The 12,500-nt window shown below is 49.9% G+C and overlaps 1 protein-coding gene across 22 annotated transcripts in view; it reads right to left on the bottom strand.

Moving 5' to 3' along the window:
* Positions 1-9,047: 9,047 nt before the first annotated feature.
* The window catches only part of RALY (RALY heterogeneous nuclear ribonucleoprotein), an 87,526-nt gene continuing 84,073 nt past the window's right edge, over positions 9,048-12,500 (bottom strand). For 11 of the 22 annotated variants that reach the window (XM_074005072.1, XM_074005077.1, XM_074005074.1 and 8 more), the window contains 3 exons: positions 12,062-12,288; positions 10,752-10,800; positions 9,048-9,399 (listed from right to left, as the gene is read on the bottom strand). In XM_074005072.1, coding sequence (XP_073861173.1) covers positions 10,756-10,800; positions 12,062-12,288 — 272 coding nt within the window. In that variant the 3' untranslated portion in view covers positions 9,048-9,399; positions 10,752-10,755. The remainder of the gene's footprint in view (positions 9,400-10,751; positions 10,801-12,061; positions 12,289-12,500) is intronic. The other 11 variants (XM_005568750.5, XM_074005067.1, XM_074005069.1 and 8 more) reach the window with 1 other exon arrangement.

Genomic DNA, 12,500 nt, shown 5'->3' with positions numbered 1-12,500 from the left:
CCAGGAGGTGGAGGTTGCAGTGAGGCGAGATCGTGCCACTGCACTCCACCCTGGGCGACAGCAAGTCTCCGTCTCAAAGAAAAAAAAGTCAGAGTAAGTGGGTTTCATAACTGCCTGACAAATCTTTAATATGGTGATGTGCATCTTCTTTTGTTGCTGTTTTTTTGAGATGGAATCTCACTGTCACCCAGGCTGGAGTGCAGTGGCAAGATCTCAGGTCACTGCAACCTCCGCCTCCTGGGTTCAAGTGATTCTCCTGCCTCACCCACCTGAGTAGCTGGGATTACAGGCACCCGCCACCTCGCCAGCTAATTTTTGTTTTTAATGGAGACGGGGTTTCACCATTGTTGGCTAGGCTGGTCTCAAACTCCTGACCTCAAGCAATCGGCCCACCTTGGTCCCCCAAAGTGCTGGGATTATAGGCGTGAGCCACCATACCTGGCCAGTGCTGTGCCTTTTCATCAGCACGTAGGAAACATGCAGTTGTAGCTCTAGTTTTTAGAAAACCTTGTTTGCATGCCCTCCACTCGCACCTAGAGAAAGTCTGAAAAGCTTTTCCCGAGGTGTCTACCTGGCTCACTCCCACACTTCCTTGGGTCCCTGCCCACTATAAAGATGGTTTCTCCAGCACACCATAATGTTAAGTGTTGAGCACAGACACTTTTGTTCACTCATTCATACTGAGAGCAGGCAATGCCTAGAAAGTTGTAGGTGATATGTATTTGAATTAGTTTCTTTCAAGGGAGTAAAAAATATGCAGAATTTTGCATACTTCTCCCCTCACCTGATGAACACAGGACAGGTTCTGCAGAAAACATGCTGGGCCAGACAGTCTGGAAGAAGTGCTGCTGTGGTATGTGAGGTCCCAGCTCTGCACCTGGACTCCCCCTTCCGTATATTTGCTCTGACAATACTGAGGCTTCACAATTGAACAGAACATTAAATTTTGCAATGTGTTCTTAGAAGCTGGACTTTGTAGCAGGTGAGGTGGGAAGATGAGATTATAATTTAAAATGTTAAATTCCCATAATCCTAACCACCATATAACTTTTTAGTATCAAGACCATTTTTCCAAATTACAGGCTTAATTTTAAAAGACCACGTAAGAGTCTATCCATGGCCGGGCACGGTGGCTCAAGCCTGTAATCCCAGCACTTTGGGAGGCCTAGACGGGCGGATCACGAGGTCAGGAGATTGAGACCATCCTGGCTAACGTGAAACCCTGTCTCTACTTAAAAAAAAACACAAAAAAACTAGCCGGGTGAGGTGGCAGGCGCCTGTAGTCCCAGCTACTCGGGAGGCTGAGGCAGGAGAATGGTGTAAACCTGGGAGGCGGAGCTTGCAGTGAGCTGAGATCCGGCCACTCCACTCCAGCTGGGCGACAGAACGAGACTCCGTCTCCAAAAAAAAAAAAAAAGTCTATCCATATTATGCCATAGTTAAATCAGTATCCTAAAGGCAAGTGCTTGCTAATTCTTGATAATGCTAAGCATGGGCTTTGAACAGTCCACAGTGGCAGTCTCCCATTGCCACTGATTATCATCCTATATTCTCAGCTATAAAGTGGGAAAATGTCCACTTTAAAGAGGTAATGGTAAGATAGTATGTTTAACCCAGGCCTGCCTGGCACATAGAACTATTTTCCTTTTATTGGGCTGAATTTCTAGGATGGAATTTCAGGATCAGGATTGTCTGAGCTCAGGAGTTCAAGACCAGCCTGGGCAACATGGTGAAACCCCATCTGTACCAAATATACAAAAAAATTAGCCAAGCGTGGTGGCACATGTCTGGTGTCTCAGCTACTCAGAAGGCTGAGGTGGGAGGATTGCTTGAGCCTGGGAGACAAAGGTTGCAGTGAGCCAAGATTGTGCCACTGCACTCCAACCTGGGTGAGACTCCCATCTCAAAATACACACATCTGGGGTGTGTGTGTGTGTGTAATAATAGATGGTAAGATCTGTGATGGAAGCAGCACATGGGAGGGCCGTTCTAATTCAGGCCAGGGAGGTGTTTTTGAGCAGGCAACTTCTGAGCTGTTATAAAGGATAACGAGGGTTAGCCAGTGGGAGAACACAGCATTCGAGGTAGAGACAACAGCATGTGTAAAGGCACAAGCCAGACAGCACAGGTCTTTCCACAATTTATTCCATGTGGCTTGAGACGAAGAGGCAGACTGCGGGAGGGGAGGTGTTGAGAAGAAGGGGTCAATCATCTCTCGGATGTCTTCTTTGTCATGCTAAGGGGTGTGGATCTCACTCAATGGGATGGTGATAAAGGAGACAGCCGAGTAGGAAGAGCAGCAGGGAGACTAGTTAGAGGTTACTGCAAAAGTCCAAGACAGACACAGAAAGGACCTAAGGTACCAGGGAAAAATTAACAGGGAAAAATGGAGCAGTGGAGGTTGACACAGGCAAGTGGGGCTGGAAAGGTTCTTGGGGACATCGAAGTACAGTTATTAGATGGGCATCTGTACCTACTCCCCTGGTGTTCTTGGGGGGAAAATGAGTTAGAGGTGAAGATCATGGAGCCATGAGTGGAGTCTGAAGCCATGGATGAAGTCATCCAGGGAGCGGGTACAGAGAAAAGAGGGTAGAGAGATGCAGGCACAAGGGGAAGAGTCAGCAAGGGAAACAGGAGTGCTCAGAGGAGAGCCAGGAAAGACTGTTGTCACAAAAACCAAGAGAGGAATTTCAGAGTTGTTTATTCTGACAGGGTCAGGGAAGGTTTGCATCCTGCCTCTACCTCCTTCAAGTGACATGATCTTGGGCAAATTACTCAACCTTAAATTTCAATTTCCCAATTGTGTGGGATAAATAATGTAATGGGTGTACAGAACTTCAAAGGGCATGAGTAAATGCTACATATATGTATATATGCACACATCTCTTTCTGTAGAGCCTAATGCTGCTGCGGAGGTGGAATACAATTAAGAACACAAAAGGTAGCTGAGTGTGGCAGCTTACGCCTGTAATTCCAGCACCGTGGGAGGCTGAGGCAGGAGGATCACTTGAGCCCAGGAGTTCGAGAGCAGCCTGGGCAACATAGGGAAACCCCTATCTCTACAAATATTTTAAAAATTAGCTGCGTGTGGTGGCGCACGCCTGTGGTCCCAGCTGCTTTGGGAGACTGAGGTGGGAGGATTGCTTGAGCCCACTGCACTCCAGACTGGGCAGCAGAACAAGACCCTGTCTCAAAAAAATTAACACAAAGGTAAATACTTTATTGTATGTTTCATAAATAGTTGACCACGTCACAAATACACGTGTAAAAGATTTATGGGCAAGGATGAATGAGACAGTCTCTGGCCTTAAGCAGCTTCACTGCATGGTCAGGGAGATGGAACCACTGAAGGTGGAGTTTGAGGGATGAGGGGGCTTAAGTGTTAGAGACTAGAGGACAAGGAAGAAAAAAGGTCCAGGTCAGGGAGAACGGGTAACCCTGCCCGTTTCTGTTCCATGCACCTGGGAGAGCCAAACCCATGCACTTGTCCAAAGAGGACCCAGCTACTGCACCTCTGTAGGACAGGTCATCTGGGCTCCCGCAGGAGGTGCAGTGAGGGGATGTGTGCATGCCAGGAACCCACACATCAGTTGGCGGGAGGTGTCCATTCACTCAAGTGCAGAGGGCCAGCTGGGTTGCCCTACGAGGCTTAGTGACCAACCGACACACCACTCTTGACTAGAGTAACTCAAAAGATGCTGGAACATCAAAAAAAGCCTTCTTTCCATTATCTCCTTTACCTCATTTTTATATTTTATTCATTTTCTCCTTGTTAAGATGCCTGAAATGTTTTGGAACAAAGTGGGTATGAATAAGTAGAGGAAAAAAAAAAAAGGAAATTATGGTCTGTTACTTGGTTCCAGGGAAAATCACCTGAATCTGCACTGGATTAGGTGGTGGTAAATGTTCTCATTTATTTTCGTAATAGGATGTGGTCTTTTGGTTTTTAGATGAGAAAGATGAGGCTCAGAGAGGCTAATGATTTGCCTATGGTCACACAACAAATAATTTGATTAGGAACTCTGTCCAAAAATATATATATACACATAAAAATATATTTAATTATTTAAAAAAATATATATATATATTTTTTTAGAGAGTCTTGCTCTGTCACCCAGGTTGGAGTGCAGTGACACAATCTCAGCTCACTGCAAGCTCCGCCTCCCAGGTTCTCACCATTCTCCTGCCTCAGCCTCCAAAGTAGCTGGGACTACAGGTGCCCGCCACCACGCCCGGCTAATTTTTTTGTATTTTTTAGTAGACACGGGGTTTCACCGTGTTAGCCAGGATGGTCTCCATCTCCTGACCTCGTGATTTGCCCGCCTCGGCCTCCCGAAGTGTTGGGATTACAGGCGTGAGGCACTGCGCCCGGCAACAAAATCTATACTCTTAACCTAGTCCCATGAGCAGCACAGCAAGCTACTGAACCTCTGGGCCTGTGTCCTGGTTACTGATATAACAAATCACTCTGAATGTTAGCATCTGCAAACAACATTTTATTATCTCGCGTTGTGCTGGACTTTGAATGGGATCAGTGAGGCAGTTCTTACTTTGTCCTCAGACAGTGGCTGGGCTGGAGTCATCTTGAAGCCTTCCTCACTCATGTCTGACATTTGATACTGCTGTCAGCTGAACATGTACACGTGGCCTGTGTGGCCTGGGCTGCTTCACAGCACGGTGGTTGGGTCCCAAGAGATGGTAAGTGGCAGCTGCTAATGCTTAAGTCCCGGACTGGGAGACTGGCAGAGCACCACCACCATCATATGCTATAGATCAGTCACAGAGTTTAGATAAAGGCGAGGATAGAAGGATAGAGATGCCACCTTTACTTGGGGCCATGCTTTTAAATCTCATCTACAAAATCTATAGAATAGTCATAACCACACAGTGGACTCCTTCTGTTTTTGTTAACCAAGGCTTGTCCTCCTTTTGGGAATTCTCTCCTCCATCCCTCTACCCTCACAGGCCCTATGGCCATGCTCTACCACTACCTGGAACCTGCCTGAAAACCATTTTTTTTTTTTTCCTTGAGATAGGGTCTCGCTTTGTCATCCAGGCTGGAGTGCAGTGGCAGGATCATGGCTCACTGCAGCATTAACCTCCTAAGTGCAAATGATCCTCCTACTGTAGTCTCCCAAGTAGCGGAGACTACAGGCACGTGTCACCATGCCTGGCTAACCAGACTCTTGATGGCAGCTTTTGAACCCAAGTCCCCATGTCTGAAGATCCATCCCTGGACTTTATAATTTGTGAGCCAATAAACTTCCACTAAAGCAGGACTGAATTCAGTTTCTATAACTTGTAACCAAAAGTCCTTACTACACCTACTGAGGGTGGTTATGGAGATTAAGTGTAAAATGTGCTTTTTAACAGCAAGTGTTCAGGAAATGGTTTACTGTTATGGATGAAGTTTATTATGAAGAGTCTGGCTACTGGTGAAGGGATTTTGATTTGCCTAAAACCTCAATGAATCTATGATCTGGTTGGGATGAAAACCAAGGATGCCTGGCTCAGAATCTTTTGCCCTGTTCTGCCTTCTGTATTTCTGTGGTCTTGTCAGACAGACCCACTGCATATAACATCCTATGGGGCAGGTTATGACCTTATGGGTCAACCTGGCCAGGGCTGGCAAATACCTGACATGTGCCCACACTTGAATTCCGTGCCCATAAGAGACATTTGCCAAACTATCACATCAGTATTTCCAAACAGTCTAAAAATTGCTGCAGATCCTCAAAAGGCACTCCAGGCAGCCGCTACTAAAAGTTCTGAGCCGGCAAGTGAATTGAGACCTGAGGTAGATTTTTAAAATATGGCCGTATTTTGAAGCTCCTCCTGTTAAGAATTTGGGCTTAGCCATGTGACTTTGGCCAATGGAACCTTAAAGATACGACACAGCAAGATCCTCAAAAGCACTTGACACTGAGCTCGTGTTCTCTTGTGGCTTTTGGAACTCAGCCATGATGTCTAGAATCCTGGGTCAGCCTGCTAGGTGCTGGAACATGTGGCCCAGTTGCCCAGCCAACCACCTGACATGTGGGGGAGGCCATCTGAGACCAGGAGTCCCCAGCTGATCTGCCAGTTCACTTCAGCCATGAGGGTCCAAATAAGAACTGCCACGCTGAACATAGCTCAAATTGCCAAGCCACACAATCGGGAGCTAATGTTTATTAAAGCTACTAAATTTGGGGGTGGTTATACAACAGTAACTGAACGAAGGCCCATTTACTATCCCTGATCTGGATCAACCTCTCATTTTACAGCCGAGGAAACAAATCTAGAAAGGAAAAAGACTTGCCCAGAGTCATCAACCTGGCTGGCAGCAACAGGGGGAAAGCCCCAGGCCTCTTGGCTCACAATCCAGTATACCCACTGGCTGCTCTATTCTTTCAAGATAGCTGTGAGGATCAAAAATGAGGTTTCCAATCTTGAAAACATCTAAAGACTGGTCCTTTGGGCAGAATCTGGTACCACATTTATCACTATCTCCTTTTGGAGTTTTCAGATGTTAGAAAAATGACAACTGTTGCACAGCAGAATGGATGTTTTTGCTGCCCCAACGCGGTGGAAGGGCACGTGTACGCAGTGTTAGAACCCAACCTCCTACCCGAGGGTCCCGCTGTGTGCTTTCCCAGGGGGGAGCATCCAGGGGCTTTTCTGGAATGCCCGATGGGACTCTCATTCTCCCTGTCCAGCCTATGACCTGGTGCCAGCATGACTAGGCAAGGCCTTATGGGCAGGAGTGAGTAGAGCTGATGCCTGCTACCCCTGAAAGTGTCTTCCCTGCTTTTCTCACCGTCCTCCAAGCCTGGCATACTAAGGAAGTCCATGGTCACAAGCGCATGATCAACCTGACCGTCAAGCTCTGAAACACTGAGTTCCTCAGTAAAGCACGTTTGGGTAGCGCCTGCAGCAGGCACAGAGCACTAGGCTCTGGGGGCACAGGGATAGTGCCCTAGTGCTATTATGCCCTCAGTGCAAGGTTCATTCAGCTCTAAATCCCATTCTTTGAACTCTGCCCAAGTTCCAATACAGGCTAGCAGCTGTCCCCCATGTTTTACAGATGGGGACACTAAGAGCTAAGGGCAGTAATGACTTGCCAGGGTATTGAAATGGGTCTGCTAGAGCTGACTCTGGCCTTCTGGACAAGCAAAGATGTGGGTACATGGATTGGTGAAGTATGTTCCACTGAGAGCTCTTCAGGGAGATGAGACACTCGTTGTGGACCGAGCCCCTTCCTCTGTACACCCTCTTCATCTCTCCAAATTGAAGCCTTTGGATTTGACTAAGCTGGGCCAAGGCCCAGCCCAATTCCAAGGCGCCTGTTTCTCACCCCATGCCTGTATCTCATGGCCTTAAGGTCTCAGCCTCCACCATGGGCTCCTGACAAATCTCAACTCTCTCCCTGCTGCCCAGGGTCCCTAGCAGGCAGATGTATGGGGACTGTGATCCTGCTGGGGCAGCTAATACTCAGGCAATGGCCAAGCAGGGATTGGGGCCTTTGGCTCAGGTATGAGGCCAGGACTCTGGCCGCCTTGGGGCTGGCCTAGTCAGGCCCCAGGAGAGCTTGGGAAGACCAAAGTGCAGAGCTACACTGGGACCTCAGAGTGCTGGCCCGCCAAGGATGATAGGCAGGAGGACTGTTCAGTGAGAGAGACATGGACAACAAAGACTTCCCTGTGGAGTTTGAGCACTGCCCAAAGCCTCCACCCTCTACCAAAACCTAGAGCCAAAGCCCAGGGGGACGCTTCCTTAGAGGCTGTAGATCAGGTTGATTTGAAACGGGAGTTTTCAATAAGGACTCCAGCAGATCTGCAAACTCTGAGCAACACGTAAAGATGGAGGGAAAACCTAAAGCCCTTTCTGATGATGGGACTGAATTCTGTGTTGGGGGAACGATGAGCAATTAACGAGCAGTCGGAGGGTCTGGGAGACTTCTCAGAGGTGGTGACACCACAGCAGCAGCTTCATCCTGAGCGGCTATTTCCCAGGTAGAGAAAGTAGGAGCAGAAAGAGTGCGTGCCAGGCCTGGAACAAAGCCTATTTCTGGGTGCTGCCCTCCCACAGCTCCATATCAACGAGACCAGCCTAAGTGGCCACATATGAATCCCGCAGCTCACTGGAACAGAGTGGGAACTTGTAACCTACGAGTGATTAGGAAAAAAAAAAATTGCAGTGGCAGTTGATTCTCTCTTGGGAACTTGAACATGGGGAAAATGGATCCATTCATTGTGGGGAGTTAAGGGGGAAGGATGTGACATTAGCAGTACACAATGAGCATGTGTAAGAAGCACACGTTTGAAGGAACCCGGTTGATTGTTAGAGAACAAATGTCTAGATGGGTGGCCCAAGACAGGCGCAGACAGGCTGCGTGTTTCTTGATGCAAACTTCCTACTGCTTGCTGTCAGTGGAGTGCAACTCTATTCCTTGCTACCAAACCTGCCTGGAGTGTGAAGAACTTGTGTGGTTTGTGAGGCTGAGATGTAGGGTTTTTGTCAGGGGCAGGAAAGGGGTGGTGACAAAAACAGGAAAGGCTGGAGTAAGCAGGATCTTACACCCCACATTCAGGAGGAAGAGTCAGTAAAGGGATTTTAGGCAGGGAAGGGATACGTTCGGAAAGACTGTATGGCTGCTGGGAGATGGTATAGGGCAGAAGCAGGAGACTGGGAGGCTGGTGGGAGGACAAAGTCCAAGTGAAAAAATTATAGTGTCCTCAGCCAGAAGAGAGAAGGTACATACTGGCAGACTCCAGAATCCTTTTAAGAGCTGGGAAAGACCAGACTTAGAAGCCGGGGAAAGAGGTAAGGTCTTGACTTACTATGGGGTAAACCAAGTGGGTCACAACTGCTTGACACTTCAGCCAGCAAGCTGCTCATGGGCCAGCATATCCAACCCTCCCCAGTGGCCCCACTGACCATTTTAATCACCACCGAGGACACTAAGGTCCAGATGGATCAGTATTAGGCACCCCAGACCAGCTTTTTGGTGGGCAGAAGGGCTGGGATATCTTCATGAGAAAACACAAATCATCCCATCTCAGAGCAGGTTGGGATCCAATCTCTTTATTGTCAGGGTCCCCTCCCTGTGGCCCCCCGCCAAACCTATAGAAAAAACCCAAGCCTGGGAGTGTCCTGGGGAGGGGAGGCAGTGTGGGGAAACTCCTGTGCTCTACCCTCTGGCCTGGGCAGTGCAGACAGGGAGGGCTCATGGGGAAGGAGTAGGCCAGTAACTCCACCTGCAGAGGATATGGCACTGGCTGGGATGCGTTGGGGGAGGAGGCACCTGCTGCCAGCTTTCCTCTGGTACCCGCTGGGGGGTGGCATCCAGGGTTGGGTGCCCGGCTTGAGGCCTGGGGCAGCGATGCCCTTCACCTGCTGGTGGCCATTGCTCCTGTCAGGCTGAGAGAGAGAGAGACAAAGAAGAGACTAAGGCCGAGAGGAAGAGACCCTGGTGCTAATAACAGGGGTTGGGAAGAAAGGATAGAATGATGTCTGGAGACAGAGATACTCTTGCACTCTGGCTGTGGCCTCATAATTTCCTGGCCATGGAACCTTGGGCAAGTCTCACCTGCTCTTTGAACCTCCATTTCCTCACCTGAGCCCATGTAACTCACCTGTGAACTATTTTAACAAGCTTTGGCAAGCATCAGGCACAAACGGGTGTAGCAGGATGGCTGGATATGGAGGTTTGTTTGCATTCCAGACAAAACAAACCAAGAAGTTCCGAAAGAAGACTGCAGCATATGTAGAATTTTCTAAAGTTCTTCTTGGGGCCTTTGCTGGTGGGATACCTTACTACAGCATAAATGTGTCATCTATCCAGACACCTCCCTGGGAACACTGGTGTTTGAGACCTTTCTCCACCCAAGGCACCCCAAAGGAATGGGTCAGAGAGCAGGCAGAGCTAGGTGTGGCCTGGCTTTCCTTCAAGGTAGGGCAGAGTAGATGGTAAACAGTGGCCAGAGAGTGGGCTTTGAAGCCTAACACCACCGGGCTGAAATCCAGGCTCCACCAATTACTACCTTATCTCCCTGCCCCCGTTAGTGTCTGTTTCCACATCTATTATATTGGTACAATCATCAGCTTGTGGGACTGAAGATGAACTCAGAGAAAGCAGGTGTAGCTCCTGTCATACAGGGCATTTCCTCCCCATGAAAGAATCAAATCCCAGCCCCTAAGCCTGACACATACGGTCCTTCACAATCACCCTCTGATGCTAAGCAGAGTCCTCTACCAACTAGCCAGGCACTGCAGCCACAGGAGGCTCTTGGCCTCACCACATACCAAAGACTGTCACAGCTCTGTACGGCTAAGGCCATTCCCTTGGTGTGGAACATTGCTCCCTCAATCACTAGCAGGCTCAGCTACACATCATCTCTTCCATGACCTGGCCTCGCTCTATTGTTATCCTGCTCACACTAGGTGGTAATGGCTCATATCGTCCTCTACCAGACTAGGAGCTCCTCAAGGGCAGAGACAGGCAACACGGCTGAGTGTGCTGAGGGAAGGAACCGTTGCTAGGCGGGCCCAGCTGGCCCATCTACGGCACCTGCTTCCCCAGCATGGCAAGCCCTAGGAATGAAGGGGTGTGATGGGACGGCTAGATATGGAAGGGACTTCATTCTTGGGCACAGTCAGTGCTACCAGGCCAGGTATGCTTCATGACACTTCCTGCACAATCCAGGGAAAAAGCAACAACCTCCACTTCACTGCTTCCCCACCCTCTGCCCAACAGGACAGGACCCCTGTACCTGCTTACTGCAAGGCCCCATCATCCGCGTCTGTGTCCTGGCTGTGTTCCTGATAGGGAGGAGGTAAGAGAGACCACACATCACTCACTGCAGCTCTGAGTCCTGCCCTGAGCCATCTGTCCAGAAAAACTTCAGGGTCCAGAGAGCATCTAGAGGACACAGTCAGAAGAGGCAGGAACAGCCAAGGGGAATGACTATGGGACCAGCCAACAAAGCTGGCTTGGAAGCTTGTGAGGGTGGTCTGAGGAGTGAAGGGTGTTCTGGGAGTCGCAGGAGCCCCATTTCTGTGCCTAGACAGCCTGCATCGGAGAAGGCTGAAAGCCTTACAGACTGGTGAGCTCCCCATCTCTGGCGGCATCTAAGTCTTTGTTAGGGCCTTTATGGACACTGCTATGCCTGAGCAAATAAGATGAAGGATCAGGCTACACTGAGAGATGAGTTGGGCATAAGGCAGACCTCCTAACTGTCACGGCCATGAGCCCATCTGTTCTCATGATAGAACCTAGCAGTGCTGAAAAGGAGAAAGCTGCAGACCCAGCAAGTCAGTCTAGACTCCAACCCTGGTTCAGTCCCTATGAGCTGATTCCCTAAGCACGCCACTCAGTCTTTGAGTCTCGGTTTCCTCACAGGGTAAAATGTGGGAACAGAATACTCTGCATAGTACAGGGCTCTTGTTAAGGTTATGTGAAGTTAGAGTGTGTGTTCTGGGTCTTGGTGCTCAATGAGAGTTCATTAAGTAAATGAGCAGCAAGTACACAACCCATATCCCACAGACTCAGAGTTTGGTCTACCCTCCCATTCAACATAAGCTCCTTGTCAAATGGCCTCCCGCCCTCAGCCTGAATAGTTCTAGTAATAGGTGGGGAGCTCACTCCTTATGAGACAGCTTTTGCTTCGTGCTTGAGCAGCAACGGCTTTTAGAAAATCCTCATGTGAAGGTGACACCCACCTCCTGGGTGTGGCCTCCACAAGCCACCCCAGCCCTGCTCTGAAGCTCTGCAGGCCATGTGTGCTCTCTTATGTCCAAATCTCCCCTTCTCCAACTCATGTGGAAACCGGAGGCCAGAATGCACCCTGCACTTAGGGGAGGTCTGCCCTAGGCCTCAGTGGGACTTCTGATGGTGTCTGAGATAGGCAAGTGCCCCCTGCTCATTCTTCCCTCTTTCCCCCAGGACCGTTAGAACCCCTGGGAAGGAGAGAAGAGGAAGTTCACAGTGGGGGCAACCAGCTCAGGCTACCCGTTGCCCTGTTGGTCTCCTGAGAGTAGGAGCGCAGTCAAGTCCCAGTTGTGCCCCTGGCCAGGCCCTCACCAGCTCTTCCTCGCTGTGTGTCAGCAGCCCCTCCTCATCGCCGTCACCTCGGGTCCGTGCTTCTCCCTGGGGCAGGCCTGCCTCAGAAGTCGTGTTCTCTTGGGGGGCTGGTGGCCGGCTGCCGCTACCGCCACCACCGCCGCCACCGCCACCGCCGCCGCCACCGCTGCCGCCACCGCCACCACCACCGCCGCTGGCACCACCTCCATCACCCTTCTTCTTGCCATCTTGAGGGGAAGGGGTGGAGGAGGGGAGAATAAAACTCAGCCTGGGGCAGCTGTCTAGGGCAGCACCTTAGCAGAAGCTGGCCTCAGCATGGTGAGTGCAGGTGGCTCGGGATCTGCAGGGCCACCCTAGCTCCTCTCTCCCATGTATTATTTCCCCATGCTCTGCCCTGTGCCCTGGTGGCGGAGGTGGGTGAGAATCCTCAGAGGCTGAC

Source organism: Macaca fascicularis, chromosome 10 (genome assembly GCF_037993035.2).
Source record: "Macaca fascicularis isolate 582-1 chromosome 10, T2T-MFA8v1.1".
In the NCBI taxonomy this organism is placed as follows: domain Eukaryota; kingdom Metazoa; phylum Chordata; class Mammalia; order Primates; family Cercopithecidae; genus Macaca; species Macaca fascicularis.
The sequence above is the reverse complement of the archived record's forward strand: the minus strand, read 5'-3'. Positions and strand labels throughout refer to the sequence as shown.